At 36.8% G+C, this 24,238-nt stretch overlaps 1 protein-coding gene across 3 annotated transcripts in view; it reads left to right on the top strand.

Annotated features, from left to right (window-relative positions):
* The window catches only part of ARHGAP26 (Rho GTPase activating protein 26), a 282,090-nt gene that overhangs the window by 219,040 nt on the left and 38,812 nt on the right, over nt 1-24,238 (top strand). Inside the window, exon 21 of one of the 3 annotated variants that reach the window (XM_081317347.1) lies at nt 13,426-13,656. The exons of the other annotated variants lie outside the window; for them this stretch is intronic. Within the exon in view, the coding sequence (XP_081173473.1) occupies nt 13,426-13,510 (85 nt within the window). The 3' untranslated portion in view covers nt 13,511-13,656. Of the gene's footprint in view, nt 1-13,425; nt 13,657-24,238 lie in introns of those variants that run through there. 3 annotated transcript variants of the gene reach the window in all.

Raw genomic sequence — 24,238 nt, 5'->3', positions numbered from 1 at the left:
GCCAAATGAGCAAGAGATTGATCGGTATAATTTTGGTTGTATTTTTCAGTCAGATAAATAAGCAAATTTTATGAATTGCTATAAACTTAAACCTTAGGATATGTTGTTGTGTTAGCTGATGGTCCAGGTGAATTTATTAGCTTGTAGATCAGTTTAATATTGTTTTGATACGTTTCAAATTGCTGGACATTTTGACCTCAGGGCAAATCAGAACAGTTGTCTTGACAGCTTGTATAGGAACACAACATGCACAAAGATCTGTACCTTTGCTCAGGTTACAATCCACCCTAGACCCTTACGAAAAATCCAACCTTTTCAGAGGAAGCTAAAAAACAAATTATTGGTTTTATTAGCTATTTTATGGAAGTCTGCTGCGGCAGAGCAGTGTAAACTTGAGTTAAGTGAATAAATGTGGCTTCTTTTATGCTAAGCATTTCTAGACTAGAAACTTATTTTCCTTTAGACATTTCCTCAGTCTTCATTTCTGACCTTCCAGAAAACGAAGACTTTTTATTTCTCAAGACATCTGCAAGCTAATCAATTTAATGCTTATTAGTTGGAAATTCATTTTTTGTGACTTAGTCAATCTGCTTTATTACTGACAATATGTGCTTTTGTGATTAATAAGTTTACAGCAAAAACAATGATGAATATTTTAGTATTATTTTGGTTAAATTAGCTACCTTGACTACCAATCTATGATGGTATATTATTAATCAATGCTTATGCTCAGCCTGGAAGTTTCTAAAAGTGATGGCCATGCCATTTGAGAATTCTGAGTTTTATAATCCTCACATGTGTTGGGACTAATTTGTGGTAGCAGGTATATACACAACCATTGATTAATTAATATTCCTAATACTATGATGGCTGCAATTTTCATCATTTCTGTTGTTTGCCTTTGCCCTTATTTCACTCCTGAGAGAATGGGGCAAGTAAAAGACAAACCAGGAAGCTCTTAATATTTCACTTTATTTTTCTTCAACCACTCCCACTATCATGAAGTCAAGAAGGAAAGTAACTGTTCTTCTTGTCTTAATTTCTTCTATTATGTTTTATTTTAGCTACTTGGGTCAAGTATCCATGAAAGAACATAGCACTTGTCATTCTACTCCTGTTTGGTCCCTTCATTAGTGCTTCACTAAGAGAAATGGCTATGAGGAGTCAAGTGCTTCCTTGAATTTCCATGTGGTATATATCAGGGAGATGTTTGAAGACAGACGTCTAAACAGATCCGTTTTCCAACCACTTTGTTTCTTGCCTTGCAGTTGTAGCGCAGTCACCATTTTTCCTGAAAAAAATTACAACTTCAGCATTTTATTTATTTATCATGTTTCTAAGACCACTCAGCTCCTCAAGAACTCTAGGCAATTAAAAATAATGATACCAAATATCAAAGGGAACACAATGTGATTTATTGCACTTTCATTTGTTTAAAAGAAGGGTTTGAATATTTAGCATCTAGAAAACACACCTAGTCAAATTGAGTAGCAAAGTTGTATTTACTTTATGATTTAGCTGCTTCTATAATACACAGGATATCTGAATAAAGTACCAAATGCTAAACAGAATACAGTGACATCAGTAGTAAAACTATTTTTCACCAGTGGTTAAACTGTTACAAACTGTTCAGTTTTTAATCTCTACAGTAGTTGCAAGCAAGGCAAATAGTAACAAGAGAGCTGCTACATAGTATTTGTAATCTACTAGTTGGTAATCAAGAGATTACTGGTAAATAATAATATCCAAACAATCAGAAATGTTCTAATTCAAAATCTCAAGTGCAACTGCAACTGTTAACAATAACTGTTTTTGTTTAGAACATAATATAAGCCGTGGAGACAGTGAAATAATGTAAGATAGCAAATGAAATCTAATTGTTATGGTTAAGTTTCTATTCTCTTTGAGTAGACATATTCTTCTTAAAGCTCATCTCTTGAAGGGTTAACTGAGGCCTGTACATGTGCTTCTTTTTCCTTTCACTTGGCTATTTATTTTAAGAAAATTCTGGCTAGCCAAACCACAGAAAATAGAGCATCATTTTTAAAAATCTTTTCCTGTTTACCAAAGAATAAAACTGAAATGCAACATTAATCTGCGGGACACTAAGCTTTAGTTTTCATTTCTAATTTTCTCCAGCTTTCTTCTGTCAGATAGATGAATCAAAGAATTTGGCCTGAAAGAGATATTCTGTTAAGTGGTTTTGCTGAAATAGGAATTAGAAGCAAGAGAGGATAGATCTGTGCACCATCAAAATATTTTATATAATTGTTATTAAAGGTTTTTTTCCCAAAAGGAATATTAAAAACTAATTCAAACTGAAAGAATAAGTAAAGAAAGAGAAAGAAATCAAAGAGAAAGCTAAAAGTGCAGGAAAGGGGGAAATGAAAGAAAAAAAGATATAGATGGGTAGCTTCTAATCTTCTTTAGAGCAATTATAAGTACAGTTATAAATTTGCCTCTTACTCTATGGTTACAACATAACTGTCTTCCTTCTTTAATCTATCCTATCTAATCATCAAAACTATAAATCATAAGTTTATATTTTTCTGTTCCACAGAAAAAAAAATCTACAAGGGGTTTCCAGTCAGCAATAAATGTAATTATTTGCCTTTTCCCTGGTCGAAGAAGTCAATTTAGCCGTGTCAGCAAGTTCCATCATCATTCCAACTGTTTATTCATAAATCCCAAAAGAAAAATGTCTGGCCTCAATTGGATATTAATCTTTTAAAATCCTCTGAATCAGTTTATGCATATGTTTAAATTTTCTAGCTTTTTTACAGTTTCATCAAACATATGAAATTGGAGGTAAAATGTCCCATCCCGTTCTTCACACTTGCTACATAAATTTGAAGTGACTTTATACATTCTAAACAATTTGTTTGGTAACATACATAGTGTCAGTAGTACATCCTTTTAAAAATTCTCCTTAAGATTATAACATAACATAATTTCAACTCTTTCAGCCTTATTAATTAATTGATTAATTGGATTTATTTGCCATCCATCTCATATCCAATGTCTTTGGGTGGCTTACAACATAGAAACAATGAAAAACATTAAATCCATCCATCATAAAAAACTCAGCAGATAAAAAACATTAACAGATGGAATCATAGATACAAGATGGCAGAGGGGAGCCAGACGGAAGAAAAGGGGAGGTAGGATGGAATTTAATTAGTCAGCCACCTCCAGGATGAAGCTCTCCCATTGGGTCCCCAAGCCACCTGGTAGAGAACATTGACAACACCATCCCTCTGCAATCAGTTCTTTTCTTGATTTCATTTTACATTCTCCTTGACAGAATACTGGTGTCTCGTGATAAGTTAGCCATTTGTGTTTGCCTATTATTTCTCACCTACAAAATGCTTCTTGTGCTGAGATCCACAAAGGTGTTTTCAGGTGCAACTTGGGTTTGTATCTATTCCTTATTCTCAGTATGGCACATTTAACATAATGATTTTTAAAATCTGTATAAAACTTGTCTTTATTGTACCGCAAATACCCATGCCATCCAAATCTCATGTCATGTCCTTCTAACTCCTAATCTCTTCTTCATTCATCCAAATCAAACACCAAGCTGCAAAATACTATATCAAATCAGGTAAATCAGTCCTCTTCTTTCATTTGCATCTTGTAATGCCTTATATTTAACTCGTGGTTTTTTTCCTCCTTCACACAAATTTAGATATATGTAAATATATCTGCCAGTGTTTCAGTTGTACATCAGTTGTCAAAACAGGTATTGTCTGAATCAAAAATGCAATTCAAGGTAAGACAATTTATCACAGAAATTCTCTCCAGCAATGATGGTTGTAATTTTTCCCATCTTAAGATATCTTTTTAAACTTCATTCCATGTCTTAACATAGTTATTTTGGAATAATATACAGTTCATAATTATCAGAGTGATACACAGGTATTTATTTTCTTTAATCTAAAAACCCCTTCTATTCATCAATACTATTTAATCTATTATTTTCACATTTTTATTAAGATCTTTGTGTTCTGTTTATTAGTCTTGAAACCTGCTAATGCACCATATTCTTCTAATTTGCCCATTTATATTTCATATCCATTCAAGATATTTTCTAGACCCAACACCAAGTCATCTGCAAAAACCCTTACTTTTAACCTCTTTTTTAAAATCTTCAATCCTACAATCCTCTTGCTTTATATCACTATTTAGTGTTTCAAGAACCAAAATAAACAAGACAGAGGACAATAGGCATCCCTGACTTGTTCCTTTTTGCATATCACAGGGTTTGTTAGATCTGAATTGATCATTATTTCTGCTGTTTATGATGTGTAAAGCCGTTTCATGAATGGCTTAAAATTGTTCTTATAAAGTTCTTTCCAAAAGTCATATTTTCCAAAACCTTGAACAAGAAAGCCCAAATTATCAAAGACTTTCTCTGCATCTAAAAAAAATCAGTGTGGCTTGTTTTTCATTAAGTTGCTCCAGATATTCCTGAATGCCCAAGACACGTCTAACATTGTTGTTTAACTGACTTTTTTTAAAAAAAATCTGTGCTGATGGTCATGCATAAATCTTGCACAAAATTATTTTCAGTCTATCAATTAGAATTGTTGTGAAGAGCTTGTGGTTATTATTCAATAATGAGATCTACCTGTAGACCCTTGTTAAAGTCAAATCCTGTCCTTTTTTTAGATATTAATGGCTTCTTTGCACTCTTTGGCAATTGTCCTCCCTGTAGGATAGACTTCATTGTGTTTTTTAAAAGTTGCACAAGTTTATCCTCAAAATATTTATAAAAACAATCTGAGTATCCATCTGGTCCAGGCACCATTCCTAGTTTTTCTTTTTTATATTTTCCTTATTGTTATACATCTCTTCGTAATCCATCTCTGATCCTACATGCAGTAGTCCTCAACTTATGATCTCAGTTGGAGCAGGAATTTCTACTGCTCAGCAATACAGTTGCAAAATGTGATGTGGGTGTGCTGCAGATGAGTGGAAGAGCTCCTGGGGGGGAGGAGGCTAATGCAAGTTGTTTATGAGTTAGGGGCCTGCAATGAGGGCAATGTGCAACCTCAAGAAGGGCAATAAAGACGGTGAGGGATACATATGTGCAAATGCAGGGAGGAAAGGGAAAAATAAGCTGCAATTCGAGCTTCTTGGTGTACCACAGATCTGGACTGCAGAAGAGCCTTGAGCTGCATTGCAACTAAAGCAGAACCACCCCAGCCTGGCCCGGCAGTGCAGCACAAAGCCACAGGAAGTCCCAGCAGCATTGCACAACACCACCAAAATATTTTTTGAATAATAACATATTTTTCTCTCTTTGGCAGAGCATTTATTCCATTTATATTCCACATTAAGCACCTGTAATCCATAATCAAGCCAAAAAATTATAAAAGGCCATAGCTGTAGCACCTAGTACAAGTTCATCCCTCTGATTTTCCTGTTGCCTCTATTGGAGTTTTTGTGTATTCTGTGACAACTCTATTTGAATTTCCTCCAATTCATCTGATTTTTTCTAGAAATTCCCTCACTTTCTGGACAGAATTTAATCAAAACTTCTGTTGTTTAGAAAGTAAAAATCACACCTTCCATTTGTCCCATCGAATAGGAACTTTTGATGCTTTAATCTCTCAGGCAAAAGGAATATTCTTTTCTCTTATGCAAAATTATAGTAAGAATTTATTTAAGAGTAGTTATATCAGCATTAACAATCTTCAGTCTTGGACATAAAAGACTTCTGCAAAATTTAATCTCTTGTCTTCCTGATAAAGTGCATGAAAACATCCCTTGGAATGTTTCTTATTTTATTTATTAAATAGAATAGAATAGAGTAACAGAGTTGGAAGAGACCTTATAGGTCATCTAGTCCACGGGTCGGCAACCCACGGCTCTGGAGCCGTATGCGGCTCCCAGTCGCCCGGTGTGCACGCACCTCTCCGAACGGGAGGAGGTGCGCGTGCACCACTCCAAAGGTTTGGAGAGCTGCGCGCGCACCTCTCTCGCACCTCCGCCCGAACACCCGTTTGGAGACCTGCTGGTGTTCGGGCGGAGGTGCGGTTTGGAGACCTGCTGGTGCCGGTTTAGAAAGCTGCCGTGGCCCGCAGCAGCTTTCTAAACCGGCACCAGCAGGTCTCCAAACCGCTGTTCGGGCGGAGCTGCGCGCGCACCTCTGCCCGAACACCCGTGTCGAGACCTGCTGGTGTTCGGGCGGAGGTGCGGTTTGGAGACCTGCTGGTGCCAGTTTAGAAAGCTGCCGCGGCCCGCAGCAGCTTTCTAAACCAGCACCAGCAGGTCTCCAAACCGCTGTTCGGGCGGAGCTGTGCGTGCACCTCTCCAAACCTTTGGAGAGGTGCGCGCGCAGCTCCGCCCGAACACCTGTGTCAAGACCTGCTGGTGTTCGGGCGGAGGTCAGGCGGCAGTTTGGAGGTCCTGGGGGTGGCCCCGGCGACGCCCGGGCTGAAGGTGGCGCCGCAACCCAGCGCCCGTCACCACGGAGACCCATTGCCGCTGGCATGCAGGTGCGTCCAGATAAAAAAAGTGGAACCGCGCGCATGTATCCACGTGCGTGCATGCGCAAAAACAATCCTTTGCGCATGCGCAAAACATTTTGTTTTATGCGCATGCACGTGCGTGGATGCACGTGCGCAGCTCCCACTTTTTTTTATGTGTGATGGAACCGGTTCCCAGTGGCTCTTTTGCTTTTTCAGTTTGCCGACCCCTGATCTAGTCCAACTCCCTGCTTAAGCAGTAGACCCTATACCATTTCTGACAGATGGCTGTCCAGTGTCTTCTTGAAAGCTTGTAGTGATGAAGCACACACCCACATCTGTAGACAAACTATTCCATTTTGGTTTATTGTTCTCACTGTCAGAAGATTCCTCCTTATTTCTAGGTTGAATCTCTCCTTGATCAGTTTCCATTCACTTTCCTTGTCTGGCCTTCAGGTGCTTTAGAAAATAGGTTGACCCCCTCCTTTCTGTGACAGCCACTCAAATATTGGAACACTACTATCATGTCATCCCTGGTCCTTCTCTTCAGTAGAGTAGTCATGCCCAGTTCCTGCTCCGTTCTTCATATGTTTTAGCCTCTAGTCCGCTAATCATCTTTGTTGCTCTTCTCTGTACTCTTTCTAGAGCTTCAACATCTTTTTATAGTTTGGTGACCAAATCTGGATGCAGTATTCTTACTAAGGTTTTGTAGACTGCTATTAGTATCTCACATGATTTTGATTGAATCCCTCTGTTAATGCAATTTAGGATTACATTGGCTTTTTTGACTGCTGTTGCATACTGCTGGCTCATATTTCATTGTTTGTCTATTGTACTTTTGGTTTTTTCCCCCTAAGTGTAAGACTTTACTTTTCTCTACATTGAATTTCATTTTGTTAATTAGGACCCAAGGTTTAAGTCTGTCAAGATCCATCTGGATTTTGAGCCAATCATCTAGAGTGTTAAATTTTTAGGCCACCCTTCCCCTCTGTAAGACAACTCTGGGTGGCTTACAGATTATAGTATTTTTATTTTTGTAAATTTTATGTTGTATATACTTTATCAATTTCTGCTCTGCATACTCTTCAACCCAACCTAAATAATTTTGCTAAAGACTTTAACAATCTAATATCTTTGACAGAATCTTTTGGGATTGCCGTAAATTTCAAACAAATTTTCTCTCTCTCATTTTCCATAGAGTCAAATTATCTAGTTCCAACTTTTAGTCTATAACTTCTGTCTTAGTCTCCAACAAATCCACTTAGTCATTAATTTGTTTTACTTATTCAGGCATTTATTTTAGAGGAGTTTCCATCTTCTTAATTTTTTCTTTCATCCCCTCTTCCATCTTTACAAGTCCTTCCTCCATTCCTTTTTTTCCAAAAGCTATCAATCACTGTATCAAGTGATTCGGCTAATTTAATACCCAGTTGCTCAAACATTTTCCAAAATAAAACTGGTCTAATTCCTCCCCCTGCAAATTGCTCTAGAGATTCTCTCCTCCCCTCCATTCTTGCTGTTTCTCTTGTATGTGGCCCATTATGTTATAATCCAGAAATGAAAACGTCTCAAACAAGGAAAAAAGAAAAAGCTAGCTCTCCCCCCCCACACACACACACCTCTTTTTTTGTCTTTCTGTGCCTTAATAGTTTTATGTCAACTGGAACTCTAAGTGCACTCAGTGTCACAGTCAACATCTGCATAGTTACAAACAGCATCACAATCTGGCTCACATTACCCTTATCTGTTGTTTTGTAAAATCCACTAGTTATCTGTACTCTTTAATAGTAAACAAAAAAACATCCCCACAAAGGTCCTGATTCTTTTGTTCAAAAAACTAAGCTTTCAAAATAACCGTCTCATTTTTCCATTTTAAATATTCTTAATTTTTTTTGCTTAGTTTCCTTTTCTTTATTCTTTTGTAATCCAGAAAAAATAATAACACAAAGAAGAATGTTCTCATTCTGCTACTCAGAAAATCTCTCTTTTGAAAGTAGTTAAGAAATGAGATTCCTGTCCATACAGAGTTTGTTAGGGTTGTGAACTTGATTGGAATCCCTCAACTCCTAGCTGCTCAATTCACAAGCTAACTGCAAAAACCTCAGTTCCTGCTACCAACTCACTAGGAGCAGCTGCACCAAATGCAAGTGGGTGATCTCATGATCTCTCCTTTTTCTGGAGAGACTTCACCAGCTAGAATTCACTGTCCAAGCACTGATCTCTAGTGCTGTCTCAACACCTTCAGGGACATTTGTTCACCATGAATTTTCACTGGAGGTTCTCTGTACCAAAACAAAATATTAAGGGCCGTTCAAAATGGAATCTATTAAAAAAACAAAATACTGTACACATAACTTTTGTTCTGCAAAATCTCATGATATCCATTTCATTTTTTTTTAATTTTCACATGTCATACTGTTGTGGTAGAAATGAAATTCTAATCCTGCAAAGGAGGGTAGTACACGTTTAGCGCTTACTTTAGAAAAGATGGATCATGAATCAATTTGTAAAAATCATAATTAAGTGAGTTCCTTCCAAAGATACATTTAATTTTAGTGTATTTCTATAGTTCTTTCTCCCATTTTTTTGATGTCATCTTCATGTGGTAACTCATGTCAGAATTGTAAGTCTTGTTTTTGTTTGTTGAAAAGTGATGACAAAATGTTAAATTGCTCCGTTCTCTTAGTTTCCTTCAGGGTGAAAATGTTGTCTCACACTTGAATCCTGCCCTCCTGAGAATTTGAGGGCTTACAGTATTTAAAAGAAAATTCTTACCTGCAGTGATCATTCAAATTTGATTGTTAACCCACTTTTTCTTTTTTTGAAAAGTGATACTAATTCCATATTATTAAGTCACGTGAATTGTCCACAGCTGCCTAATCTCCTTCCTATAGTTAGGTCAGTAGGATTCTGTAACTATAGGTCCGTGGTGGCGAACCTATGGCACGGGTGCCACAGGTGGCATGCAGACGCCTCTCTGTCGGCACGCGCGCCGTTGCCCCAGTCCCAGGCCTTCAGCTGGGTTTTATAAAACCTTTTTGCTTTAGGCCTCTGCCGCCGTGTGCAAGAAAAAAAAGGTTCAATCAATCATTTTCAACTTCTCATGGGAAAAAAAAATCTCGCAAAGTTGGAATTGATTGATTGAACTTTTTAGTCCCATCCAATCTGCCATTACCACGGCAGCCACGCCCACCCAATGGGCCACGCCCACCCATTGGGCCATGCCCACCTGGCACCCGGCAATAAATAAGTGGGTTTTGGGTTGCAGTTTGGGCACTCGGTCTCTAAAAGGTTCGCCATCACTGCTATAGGTTATTGATGCTTATTCCAGTACTCTGTGAGTGTCTCTCCAGATACATACACAAATTCAATTGTTTGTGTAGAATGAACATTCTCTTAATGTTAAACATTATGTTCCTGAGTGATGATTGGAACAGCACAGAGGGGATACTTATATTTATTGCAAGAAGAAGTGATGATCAGCAAGTACTGTATAATCTTCTGCCAGCTTTGCTTGGCAGCTTAATATTAGTTTGATATTGGGAGTATGTCTGAAAATGAGACAACTCTTGCACACATTTATATTGCATTACATGCCAGAGCTTTGTTGTATTATTAATATTTGAAACTAGTATGCTTCCTTCTATTGAAATCTGATTTGTCAGCTGCTGTTTAGTTTGCTAGCTTAAATGGCCAGTGGATCCCTATTAAGAAACAATTATTTCACCTCTATGTAAGTTCTGCATATTTATTTGTATTATTAAATTTATTGGCTGCCTACTTTACCACATTGTTGGCACTAAGTCTGTGTTTGATGTACGTGATAATGTTACAGAATTCTTTTTTTTCTGTTATGAATCAGCACTCGAGATCAGCAATTGTGAGATTGGTGCAGCAGGCTTCTTAAATGGTGGACCAAAAATAGTGGGAGTTTTCATAAAAAATATTTCTAGCCTATTTAGACAAAAGGAAAATCCCAGTGTATTTTGTAAGAATACAGTAACAAAGTATCTTGGCTGTAATTCTCATGTAGTTTTTCTGATTTAGGAACAAAATATATGTAATTTTTGTTACGTTGCATTGGTTTCTCTTATTTCCATTAACTTGGCATGGAAACTTTGGAAACTCTTTGTCTTTTCAGTGTTTTGCTTGTGCTTCTGCTTGCCTTTCAATGTTGGTTTTACAAGTCAACTCACAAAATGATGCCCAACTTAGCAGTGAAAACCACCAATCTCAGAGAGCACCAAGGACCTGCCTCAGTTCAACCCTGAACTACAAATATTCTTTTCTACCTTTCATTACCATTCTATCTTTCATTACCAGTGATAATTATTTTTGTAAAATTAATTTAGTTCAGCAAATTTATAGCATAGTGATAGTAATATTTCTACTCGTGTAACGATTATAGAACATAGAAACAATTTTCAAAATTGCACAAAGCTTCACCTGTTGAAATGATGCATTTTTACGTGTCCTCATCTGAACCAAGCAGTAGAAAAGTAGTTCAGCAAGTTTATAGCTTAAATAATAATCATAATATCCTTGCATCGCCATTATGTGCTAAATGCTAAATCTTTCTATTTCATTCCATGGCTTGTTCAAATGCTAGAAAGTTGAGTTTGTGGAATCCCTGGTGCTCTCTGAGCTTCGTTTTATTTGCTTGCAGAGATTTCAGTCCTGACTGGGTAACATTATTAGTGCTAGTGAGTGTGGAGTTTTCTCCCTCTTTAAATACTGTGGCTTTCCCTGCTTGTGTTGATGGTGTGGTAGGTTTCTCTTCAGTAGTTCCCTTAATAAGGGTATTGTTTTCTGCTTTATTGTTTGTCTGATGTCAATCCCTGCTTATCTGGCTGTTGGTTGCTGGACAGAATGTGTTCTGATCTTTTTTGTTGAGTTAAGTCTTCATCACTTTTTTCCTCCAAGAGGGTAATTTTATTAGCTTTTTTAGAAATGTTAATAGATTATTGAAGACCAATCAGAAATTTTAGAAATGAAAAAAAGAGTGCTGTCTACTAATATGTACTAAAAGGGCCCAGGTAAGTCTTATCAGAATATTTCCTTCCTTCCCCCCCCCCCCCACGCTCCTCTCTTTTTAAGGGGACTACACATTTTGGAGCTATTAAGCAAAAGAAGTCCCTGTTAAGTGCTTTTTTGGACTTTGTTTTCTGGCTTGGTCTTTCAGTCATTTTTAAAGATTATTTCTCTAAACCTTGCATAATCTACAACTATATTGATGCTTCTCTTGTTTCTTAATGGTCTCAATGAGTTTTATCTAGTTCAAGGAAAAGTGATAAATAATCAGGTAAAGAAATACTTCAGAAAGTAAAGTTTTCTCTCTGGATTGCTAATAACCATCTATGTAATATATCCCAATTTACAATATATGATAAACTATACTTCAAATGTTTATATAGTTACCTAAGGTAACAGATCATTTTATTTATAGCCCAGCTGAAAATTGATAGCATCCCACAGATCAACAGCTATGGTTTTCAATGGGTTACAAAATAAAAGAGATCAAATTTTGGTGAAAAAATCATTACGCAGCCAAATTTTTAAAAAGGATGCACTTTATGAATACGTTGTATCAACCTATTGTTGTGACATTACTAACTTTCTCCTTTATCCATTGCAATTCAGTGGTTTATACTAAATTTAATTATTTTTGCTTGTCTTCTTATACATGCTTTAGTATACAACTTCACTGAACCCTGAGAATATAAATGTATAGACTCCCCCTCTCTTCATGCATTTTACCTAGTGATGACGACTGTATGACAATGTCTTTTTCAAAGAACCCTAGTAATGAATGGCATTAAAAGTGGTGAACTGACAGTGCATTTTCACTGCATTCCCTCTTTAAATAGATGTGTATCATCTTAATTGTCGTTGGTTTTTTTGTCACATCTTTTTAATTTGCAAGTGTGTGAAAATAGCAGCAAACAAATCTGCAATTTGTATTTTTGGCTCACTATGATTCTCTCTTGTATTTCTTGAAATGCCACATTTCTTCAAATTTCCATTAAGCCAAAAAGCAAAATTGGGATCCTTTGTCTCTGGACACTGAAAACAATGCTGTGCAGCCTCTTAGCAGCCTTCACTCTCTTGGTCACATCTAATAAAAACATTGTAGAATATTGAACCATTGACTGAGCTTCTTCTCACATCTCTTCATACTGTGTTCTGTTTGTAGAGTAAGTTCAAGCAAATGCAGGATGTGAGGACTTTACTGTTTTTGAAGTAGTCTAGAAACATGTTTAATAGAAGTTACATATTTAATAGCATCTGAAGCTGGAACTAGAAGTCAGTACATGGGAACTTACAGTTTGACAGTGAATTTTTTTTAAGAAAAAGAGTTTACAGCTTCTCATTTTGGCTCCAGGTTTTTTGTCCAAATTTCAAGAGGATTATTCTGTTATATGTCTTATGCAGGGGAACCCTAATCGATAAATAGGTGTATTTGAAGCAGTCCTCCTAATCAAGGAAATGTGTCTGCCCTAAACTTCCTTCTCTTGGCTTTGTCAAACAGGCTACTAGTACGATTGGATCAAATTTCCACATTAGCACTAGATTTTTCTCTAAAGGTTCAGAGGGAAAAACACCCCCAGAAACCTTCAGTCATAAAGACATCCTGTCTCATTCTGAAAAGAGATCCCTCTGCTTAATTAAGTTCATAAATTAGCAGTCGCTATAGCAGCCCTACTTTGCCACCAAATGGAGGTAATATAATCTCACCAATCTTTTCTGCTGTTGTAATGGATCCCAACTATCAATTAATGTGCCCTTGAGCCTTTCCATTTGGTAGCATTATGGTTGCGAAGAAGCCGATGTGCAGACAAAATTGACATAAGAGTGCTAAGCTGTGAAATTATTAATAGCCTAAGAATTATAGCAGGTTATTTCACTTTTTTTGGTTATGCTCCATTTTTTTCATCCATGTTCTCATATTTAGAGTCCCCCCTGCTCCAACAGAGGCCTCTGGAGATACAGCTACTGCACATCAAACATCTGGGGAAAATGGCAGCGTTGACAAGTGATGCTGAGCTCAACTACCCTTGAAGTGGACTGCCTAGGAATTGTATTGTGTCCATAAATGTTGAGTGCATTACATTCAGAGGACCTAGGAGAAAATGCAAAACAGTACACTTTCCCATTTACATGTTAAAGAGAACTCTAAATTTTTACTAGGCCATCCAGCAAAAATGGTGCTACTTCAATAAAGATATATTCTACCTTCATCTGAAAAATAAATTAAGGAACAGTTCAAAACTGATCTTTCTATCAAATTAGTTGAACCTATATATTCTTTCTGAAAGATGGGAATGAAAGGCAAACAAAAAGTCGAATAGAAGCCACCGTGCCAGCTTAGTTTGCTTCTCACATCCCCTCATCTTTTATATAAATCCTGATAGGCTTTGTGATTAAGCTGTTAATACAGTTGTTGTTAGTTGTGAAGTCGTGTCCGACCCATCGCGACCCCGTGGACAACGTTCCTCCAGGCCTTCCTGTCCTCTACCATCTTGTTAATACAGAAACCTACTGTATTATATTATATACCTTTTAAGGATTTGATTACCACCTTTGCTTATTATATGCTTTTGCCTAGGACTGTTTTGTGTGAGAGAGAGTGTGTTCCCAAGCTTTTTGATTGTGTCAAGGAATTGAGATCCATCGCTGGATATTTTTAAAAAGAGATTGGACAGCCATTTGTCCAGAATGGTGTAAGGTCTCCTGCTTGAGCAGGGGTTGGACTAGAAAACCTCCAAGGTCTCTTCCTGTTATTTTGTATTTTACATTGTCCATTCTAATCTTTTCAATAATAATAATAAAAATACAACAAGAACTTAAGAACATTCGTTCTTGGCAAAAATAAGGACAGACAAGAATAGTAATTGGGACTGATGCACTGATGCATCGTAACCAAACCAAACCAAACAAATGGAGGAGGGTTAGGATAATATAATAACCCCTACCCCAAAACATAGCTCTGGGGTAGGTTTGTTTTATTCTCCCTTCAAAGCATGAATTCATTTATAAATATATAATTCTATTGTTAAAACGGTGGCGCAGCTAATGTGCAGGGGGCAATCCTCAAAGATGAAGATTGCACTAAAGCTTGTTCTGCTCATGTCTATGAATCTTAAGTGAAAAGCCACTAAGGCTGAATTCTACTCAGGATGCCAAAATGGATATAGCGACAACTTGATTATGGGTTATTGGTCGAAGATACATCTGAAAACTCTTGAAAAATAGGCATTTCTAGAATACCAACAATAACCATTGAAAAAAATCTGATCATGATTCTTGTTCACTTCAGGCTAGTCAGACTGCATCCAGCTCCTTTTTAGAAGGACAGTGTCCCACAGGGAGGGTCTTCTCAGGGTGCCACCGGTAAGAGATTGCCGGCGGGTAACACCCAGGGATAGGGCCTTCTCAGTGGGGGCGCCTGCCCTTTGGAACCAGCTGCCAGTGGAGCTGAGGACTGCCCCCGACCTCCGTTCATTCCGCCGGGGCCTGAAGACCTGGCTCTTCGAGCTCTCTGGCCCAGGCTGAGGATTAATCTTATTTTAACTGGGGTTTTATTTATACAGGGACAAATGTAATTTTTTTAAATTTGTTTTTAACTTTTGTATTTTGGTTTTTAATCACTCTGTAAACCGCCCTGAGTCCTTCGGGAAAGGGCGGTATATAAATGTAATAAAATAAATAAATAAAATAAATAAATAAACCAAGATTATGAGGGGTCAGGAAGGAAAAAGTATAACAAACGGTTGGCAGTATTGAGTGTATTTACCCTGAAGATGAGTAAACTATGGAGAGACATGACAGCTGCCTTCAGTTATCTGAAGGACTGTCACAGGCAGAATTGTTTAGAGGTGTTCCAGAAGACTGGGCAAGAACCAACAAAATTAAATTATAAGACAGTAGATTTGTGCCAAATATCAAGAAAAATATCTATGGAGATTCTCAGTCATCCAGGTCCTGGTTATCTCAAAGGTGCTTTTTTTCAAAAGGCAAGTGCACTTTTGTTTTTTCTCTTGAAGACATTTCAGTTTTCATCCAAGAAGTTTCTTCAGAACTGAAGAAACTTCTTGGATGAGAAGTGAAACATCTTCAAGGGGGGGGGGGGGAAACAAAGAAAGTCCAGCTGCCTTTTGAAAAAAAGCACCTTTGGGACATCAAGGGGGAAAAAAAGATCTACTTGACAACAGGCTACCTTGGGAGTAGTGGAAAATCCCGGAGCTTAAAAAGACACAGTTGCCTTTTGCCAAAGATGCTGAAGGAGTTAATTCTGGGTTGGATGATTTTCACGGTCCTTTCCAACTTTTACATTCTATGATTCTTCGATGCAGTATTAATAATAATTAATAATTAATAGTAAAATGTTATAGTTTTATTGCTATTTAAATTTTAGTGGCTCAGGCAGAAGGTAGTTGCTTTTAGTGTTTGATTATAATAAAAATTAAAAAATACATATCTTAAGAAATGGTCTCTCATACTCTCAAATTACATTGCGTTTTGAGTTCTTTTTTTCCCATTATGATGATATATATCCAAGCATTTATCCGTGAATTTGTTCAAAAAGGTGTTGAAGGTGGACTTAAGCGTAAGAGAAAAAGAAAAAAGTGAAGTATTAAAATAATACTGGAACATTTGTTGGAATGCATGTTTACTTTTTAGAGTTGAATCAATGGAATTTAAATTAGTCATAATATTAATATGAGTCATAACTAACTTAAATCTCACCTATTTCAATGAGGAAACCATAATCCTCTGATTTTGAGAATGCTTAGTGTGAATACAACAGGCTAAAAATCCAGGTTGTAGAAATCCAAATGCCTACCAGATAACAAATAATTCTAACAGTTTGCTGACACCTAGTGGCCATCAGGAGTTTTGCAGTTTAGATCTGGTAACCCAAAAGCTAATCCCCGGAATTGAGAAAACAAAAAATCATTACTGTAAAATATACATGTTTTATAAATTCAGGGTTGTGAAAATGGAATATATATAATAAATGATAATACATTTATGTATATGTTGCATAAATAAATAAATGGAGTTACAGTATTAGTGTTTATAAAATATACTTTAATGCAACAAGTTAATGTAATATAAACAAGTCCATCTTCTTAAATCATTATGTGTAACTTGTAGAGCTCAATGTTTTTAAATTTCTCATTTAAATATATAGTTGATTCCTTTATATGCTAAAGTGCTAAAATAAAATTTAATTATAGCAAAAATAAAAACTGCTAAGCTCTTTTGCTGTATATAAAAAGGAATGAAAAGCAAACTATTTTTTTCAAAAAAATCATATCAGGTTATAAAATATTTTTGAATGCATGTAAACAAAAAACTGATAAAATAAAATGTATAATTTTATAAAGCGTTCAATTTTCTTGATAAATCAACCACTCTCAAAAGTAACTGTTTTCAGAAGCTACTCCCATACATATATACAGACTCTATTCAAAAGTCAAAGCTTCATCAGACTAAAAGGCAAGTTAAAGTGGTAGAATCTCTATCAGAGTAACCTTTCAAATGATGAGATTAATATGCAGATTAAAAAGCTTTTATAGCAATTGCACTTAGACTTATATATCGCTTCATAGTGCTTTACAGCCCTCTCTAAGTGGTTTACAGAATTAGCACATTGCCCCCAATAATCTGGGTCTTCATTTTACCGACCTCCACTTGGGTAGATAAAATGGTAGTAGAATAATCAGCATTTTAACTCAAGCCTAACAGATGATCATCATGGGACTTTTATGATTAAAAAGGGTGATTCTTATATCTGCTCTTATTAAAATTGTGTAGCAAGTCTATATTAGCATTTGCACTGATTTGTGATCAGGAACCTTACTCATGATTGTCCCACATATTCCTTTTGCTTACCTATCACTCTGCTTTTACATCTCATTGAGGCACTATTGTTACCCTTGGTTGCATAGTTGGCCAGATGTTTAGACTGGATTTGGCATTTTTGTCCTCCCCATTAGTAACGTAGCATTATTACTATTAATTATGTGTGGGTAATCTACCGTACAGTCTATGACTGGTGGAAACTTCATAATTCAACCAAGGACCTAAGAATTATTGAAGTAGTCTAAAAATACAGGCAATTGCAAGCAGGGTGGTTTCTTGTATTATTATTAGTTCCATTTGTTCCACTGCATTTTTAGAACTTGAATTGTTTATGTATAATTTGTAGCCAATTTATATAATTTCTGTGAGGTATTACACAGTACTTGGCTCTATAAATATCAAGAAAGCTGTTAATGTAGGGGTAAAACAATTCATGAGATATAATACATATACAGAACTTATCATTATAAATAGATCTAGTCTTAATGTTCACTACTGTAACATTCTGCTTGCAGTGCCTATCTCCCACAAGAAAATAGCCAGATGGAAAATGATCTATGAAGTTTTTTTTTCCAGTGACCTTGTTCTGTCTCACAGATGTGAAGGAGAAGAAAGAGAGAAAAAGGCTAGTCAGATTGGCTGGGATTGAAAGCACATAAATCAGTTCAGTAAAAATAAAATCAAGCAGAAGAATATTACAGTCAAGTATAGTGAGGAAAGTTCCTTATTTGAAGCCAAAATGCATGGTCCTTGTTGAGAAATATCTTGTCAATAGGTATCTGAATATAGCAGTCTGTTTTTATTTTTGAAAAGAAGAAAAATAAAATCTCATTATAGCTACATTGCCACTCTGCTAATTACTCTTGGTTAATCTTGCTTCATATTCTAACAAGATCAATATTCCTGTCATTAAAAATTACTTCTATTGATGAAGGGTAGGTATGCAGTTACCCTTGGACAATTATACTCAAGCTATGGAGACAATGTCGTTTATACAGCGTAAGAAGTTTTTATAACAACAAATTGTTATGCACTAAGAAAGAGAATCCAAAATAGGCCATCAGGTATCTTGGGATAAGGTGGTTTCAAGTTGAATCTGATAAAGTGGTCAGGAATTTAAAAATTAATAATTATCATTCATAAGTGAAAGGAATGATTTTGAGAATATACACAATACAGTTATACATTATGGGAAGTGGATATAGATTTGTATAAAAAATGAGATACCTCTAAGTATCAGTGAGATTCTTAGAGGCCTTAATGTTACAATGGTAGGTAAAGGTAATACAGAGAAGGCCTTTAGCCCCATTACAAATGATGCAATAATTCTGGAAAGAATGAAAAATAGAAAGATACATTTTTTCATGTGGATCTGTGGAAAAGGTTGTAGCATTCTGGCAGAAGTATTTCAGGAAAGTAATATCTATAATTAAACAAAAAGTAAAATGTGTCCCTGAGGTGTGTTGCTGCATATTTTTTTAGAGAGAGAATGGTAAGCTGATTAATAAAGGCGTTAACAATATTCTTACCCTTAGCAGCCAAACCTATAATAAACCAATCAAATCTTTTCCACAATTCAGTAAATGGAAAAATGGCATGAAAAAGACAATCTAAAAATATGGCTAAAAAAAAGTCACAGAAAATTCAACAGAAGGGCAAATTACATTTAAAAAAATACCTGAAATACAGACTAGAATAGAATGTTTATTGCGATTACTGGCCAATCCATAAAATCCAATGCGTTGGATACATAATGAGATCGATCAGCTACATAGATAAACAGGTTACATACATGCAATATGTAAACTGCTATGCAGTTTACATACTACATGTCAGAAGTTGGCTGCACATAAGGAAATAGAGTCATTTGAATCTGAGAATAAATTTTTTAAATAGAATTGTTCAGAGTGACCAGGATATTCCTTTAGATGTGGAATTAGCTCACAGTTTCAGCATAAAATGGGCAATACAGAAAGGGCATGTTTGGTGGTTTCCAAAACTCCTTCACTGAATGGTTAGATTCAGCATTTACAAGGAATCTCTCTAAAACTGCTGCATTGAACTGTATAAGATTAAGGCCTTCCTTAATTTGAAAACAATGATTTGCTTTAAATATCTTGTTCTATCAGTAGTGCAAAGGTTACTTAGAAATACATCTTTGGGGAGGGATGTTTTAACATACATGTCTTTGAGAAGCTGCTTGGTTGCCTCTAGTATATGTTCTTTCCCCAGAAAGAACATATAAAGAAAAAAAATCCACAAAATCCCACATATTTTTATACATTGCCATGAATCAGGAGGAGACAAATTTGTCTAAAAAAGACTTGACGAGTTAAACCTGCTGGGAGGAAGAACAGTTTAGTCCACTATGTGGTCATCTGTATCCTGTTGCTAAATTCCTACAAATGCCATCGTCAGGACCTAAGATCGTGTTTGAAAAACAACACAGGACTTACAATAATATATAACAATGTGGTGACAATGAACTATTCCAAGTGCTGTGAACTTGTAATGTTATTGAAGTAATATAAATTGAATCAAGATTTAAAGAGAAAGAAAAAAAAATCTTAACATGCATTTGAATCAAAAGAATTAAAGCAAGGGATATTTTATTTTATTGAATTTTATTGAATTTGTAATGGCTGCCCATTCTAATAAACCAGTTAAAAAAGGCCTATCTTTAAAAGCTTAGTTAGAAGATAGACATGTTGTTGTTGTTGCTGCTGCTGCACTGTAGTGGCTCACTTTTCATTGCTTTTGGTAATATAACTTGCATGCCTAGAAGTCTTGAATTCTCTGGGATATTAGTAGGGTGTAGCCCCCAAATGACCCAGATTGTTGGGGGCAATAAGCTGACTTTGTAAAATGCCACTTGGGCCCCCCGAAAGCCCTAATAAGCAGGCATATACATAGAATGAAGGCTATTGCTAAGCACATTGATTTGTGCTTCTTAGATTGTAAGCCGCCCTGAGTCTTCGGAGAAGGGCGGGATATAAATGGGATTTTAAAAAATAAATCCAATTGTGCTTCGTTATGGCTGGGAGAGAGGTGTTCCTGGTAGGGATAAGGGTAGAATTTGGAGAGTATATGCCAAAATTATGTAATCCCAACAGAGTCAACCAAAATGTGAAGCCACCTAAAATAAGCAGGCATCTATACTGAGCAACCGCAGTACAGGAAGATGCCGGAGACAGAAGATCATTTTATGACAATTGCAAACTCATCAATTCATACTATGTGGGAGAAGGCAATGATAAACTTATTCTGTATTTTACTATGAAAACCACATAGATAGAAAATATAATTGATGATATTGAGCCAAATGATAGGCCCCTCCAGTGGTGGGATTCAGGTGGTTCGCACCGGTTCAGAAGACGTGGTAACTAAATTTACCTGAATTCGGAGAACCGGCTGGCTTCTGGAAGTCCAGCCTAGGCCTCGGAGACCTCCCAGACCTAGAACAGCCCACTGGAAGTGCATTGATACCACTTTGGGAAGTCCGTTCTAGGCATCGGAGGCCCAGGCCTGCATCACATAATAGAACCGGTTGTTCAGGTATTTGAATCCCACCACTGGGCCTCTCATGTAATATGGCACACAATATGTTACTGAAGAAGAGCTGAGGATCTTTGGGGGTATTAATAGTGTTTATGACATAGCCAAAAACTTTGGGATATTTAGTTGCTGATGTTGCCATATAGGAAAAGTTGCAAAGACAGAATTACAGCAAGAACATAAAACGTAAGAAACACAAATATGGAAAATCTCAATCCACAAAGATGAAATGGATCGACTACATGATTACTTCTTATGCACCAGCTAGTTAAGTTGGACTGGAATTGATCACTTTAATGAGAAGATTGCACTGTTTATTACTCACGACAAGAAAAACAAAGAAGGAACAGTGTTGTTTTCATACTTAGGATGCAGAACATTCCTAGGCAACAATGCAGTCAATGACTTGAATAATATCAGTTACGTTTTGTGGACAATCTTTTAATATGACAATTATCCGAGTTTATGCTCCCACCACTGAAACAGAAAAAGAGGTTGATGAGTTTGACGATCAAAATTCAGTTTGAAATTGACAGAACATACAGACAAACTATGTCTGCTTGGAAACTGCAGTATGAGAACTGGAAATATTAAGTTAGATTGCATGGCCTAGGAAAGATAAATGAAGCATGGGGGTATCTTATGAATTTCTGACAATCCAGTTATTTATTTGTTGCCAACTTGGTTTTCCAACAACCAGAATGATACTTACACACATAGAAATCATTAGATGGAATACACAGAAATCAAGTGGACTATATTATCAATACAAGAGGTTATAACAGCAAAGGCCTGGCCACAGATTGTGGAAGAATTCACAAGTTGTTAGTGTGAAGATTCCAAATTAAACTAAAGCAGAGGAAGGCGAAACCAATTTCCACAACATGATTTTTCAAATGTTCCCACCTTTCTCAAGAACATCAGGAATTGCTTTAAGATTCTGAACATAATTGCTTAGGAACTAAAGCAGCTGTAGAATGAACAGAAAGACGTTGTTAAGGGATAAATGTGATCAAGAAACAGAAAAAAAACAAACAATGTTACAACAAATGGAAACTACTACAAAGAGAAGAGAAGGCAAAACCAAGACAGGAAAAGAAAAATTCAGAAAGGGACTTAAAAGAATTCAGGATATTTGAAGAGACAAGAAGTAGCATTACAACAATATCTATAAAGTGACCAGAAATGAAAACAGATAAGGAAAAAGAAGGAAAGTCTTTCAAAACATCTCTGAACCTTAAATTGCTATGATAAAGCATGCTAATGAACTGATAGTCATCCCTAATTACAAGAACTTCTAATACTAGAAGTTGAAGTCAGTTCATTGCTTAGGTCATTACCAAGGCAGAGGTTCTCACTTGAGACACAAATAAGGTAAAGGTAAAGGTTCCCCCGCACATGCGTGCTAGTTGTTTCCGACTCTAGGGGCCGGTGCTCATCTCCATTTCAAAGCCGAAGAGCCAGCGCTTGTCCGAGGACGTCTCCGTGGTCATGTGGCCGGCATGACTAGACGCCAAAGGCGCACGGAACGCTGTTACCTTCCCACCGGAGTGGTCCCTATTTTTCTACTTGCATTTTTACGTGCTTTCGAACTGCTAGGTTGGCAGAAGCTGGGACGAGTAACAGGCGCTCACTCTGTTATGCGGCACTCGGGATTCGACCCGCCAAACTGCCGACCTTCCGATCGACAAGCTCAGCGTCCTAACCCACTGAGCCACCGCGTCCCTAATGAACTGATAGTCATCCCTAATTACAAGAACTTCTAATACTAGAAGTTGAAGTCAGTTCATTGCTTAGGTCATTACCAAGGCAGAGGTTCCCACTTGAGACACAAATATCCAGGCTCAAATTTTCATATTTCAGATCCATTGTCAGGCATGTCAAACTGCCAGCCCGCGGGCCAGATGCGTCACACCGAAACCGTGCCCACCCCATTGCCGGCAATGGGGAAAAAGTCCCGATACTTCACACGATGTCATGTGATGTCGCAAGTTTGACATGCCTGCATTAAGTGAATAGAAGTAGTCCTCAATTTATGACCACAATGGAGCCCAAAATTTTATTTGTTAAGTGAGACATTTGTTAAGTGAGTTTTGCCCCATTTTTTGACCTTTCTTGCCCCAGTTGTTAAATGAATCACTGCAGTGGTTAAGTTAGTGACACAGTTGTTAAGTGAATCTGGATTCCCCATTGATTTTGCTTGTCAGATGGTCCCAAAAGATGATCATATGATCCTGGGACACTGCAACCGCCATAAGTATGAGTCAGTTGCCAAGCAGCTGAATTTTGATAATGCGACCATGCAGCTGCTACAATGGTCTTAAGTGTAAAAAACAAGTCAGAAATCATTTTTTTCGGTGCTGTTGTAACTTTGAACGCTCACTAAACAAAATGATGTAAGTTGAGAACTATCAGTATTAAAGTCTTTGGAAAAGTTTATAAAGCTTGGAAGGGGGCAGGGAAAGCAAAGAAGATGACCAGTGACAAAGTGAATGGATTTAATTATAACAATGATGGACTAAGTTCAGTCTAGATACTCACGTGGTTGACACCAACTGATGACATATAATCAATTAATCAAGTAGGGAGCAGACTGAATATTCCAGGGTTGCTCAACTTTTTCCATGTTGAAGACTACATATGCTTTTTGAGAGGCTTACTTTTTTTTGTAGGCCCACTAAAGAGAGAAGATGGCAAGGAAATTACAGGCAACAAGGAGAAAGCAGAGCTGCTTAACTCATACTTTGCATCAGTCTTCACACAAAAAGACACTATAGCCCAACATACAAAAAAAACACTGCTAAAGTCAAATTAGAAACAAAAATTAAAATAAGCAAGAAAATGGTAAGAGAACACCTATCCGATCTTGACGGATATAAATCACTGGGACCTGACAGATTACATCCCAGAGTTCTAAAGGAGCTGGCAGATGTTATCTCAGAACCATTGCACCACATCTTTCAAAAATCCTGGAGCACCGGGGAAGTACCTGGGGATTGGAAGAGGGCTGATGTGGTTCCCATCTTCAAGAAAGAGAAAAAAATAGACCCAGGAAACTATAGACCAATCAGTTGATCATCAATACCTGGGAAGATCCTAGAAAAGATAATAAAAAAACAGATCTGCGAACAACTAGAAGCAAACAAAGTTATAACTAGTAGCCAGCATGGGTTTGTTAAAAACAGATCGTGCCAAACCAATCTTATTTCATTCTTTGACAAAGTGACTAATCTAATAGACCAGCAAAATACGGTAGATGTAGTATACTTAGACTTCAATAAGGCATTTGATAAAGTAGACCACAACCTACTCCTTGGTAAGCTAAAAAAAAAAAGGTAGAA

Source organism: Vipera berus (assembly GCF_964194415.1).
Source record: "Vipera berus genome assembly, chromosome: 2".
Lineage (NCBI taxonomy): Eukaryota > Metazoa > Chordata > Lepidosauria > Squamata > Viperidae > Vipera > Vipera berus.
Note: the sequence above shows the minus strand (reverse complement) of the source record. Positions and strands in the feature narration are given on the sequence as shown.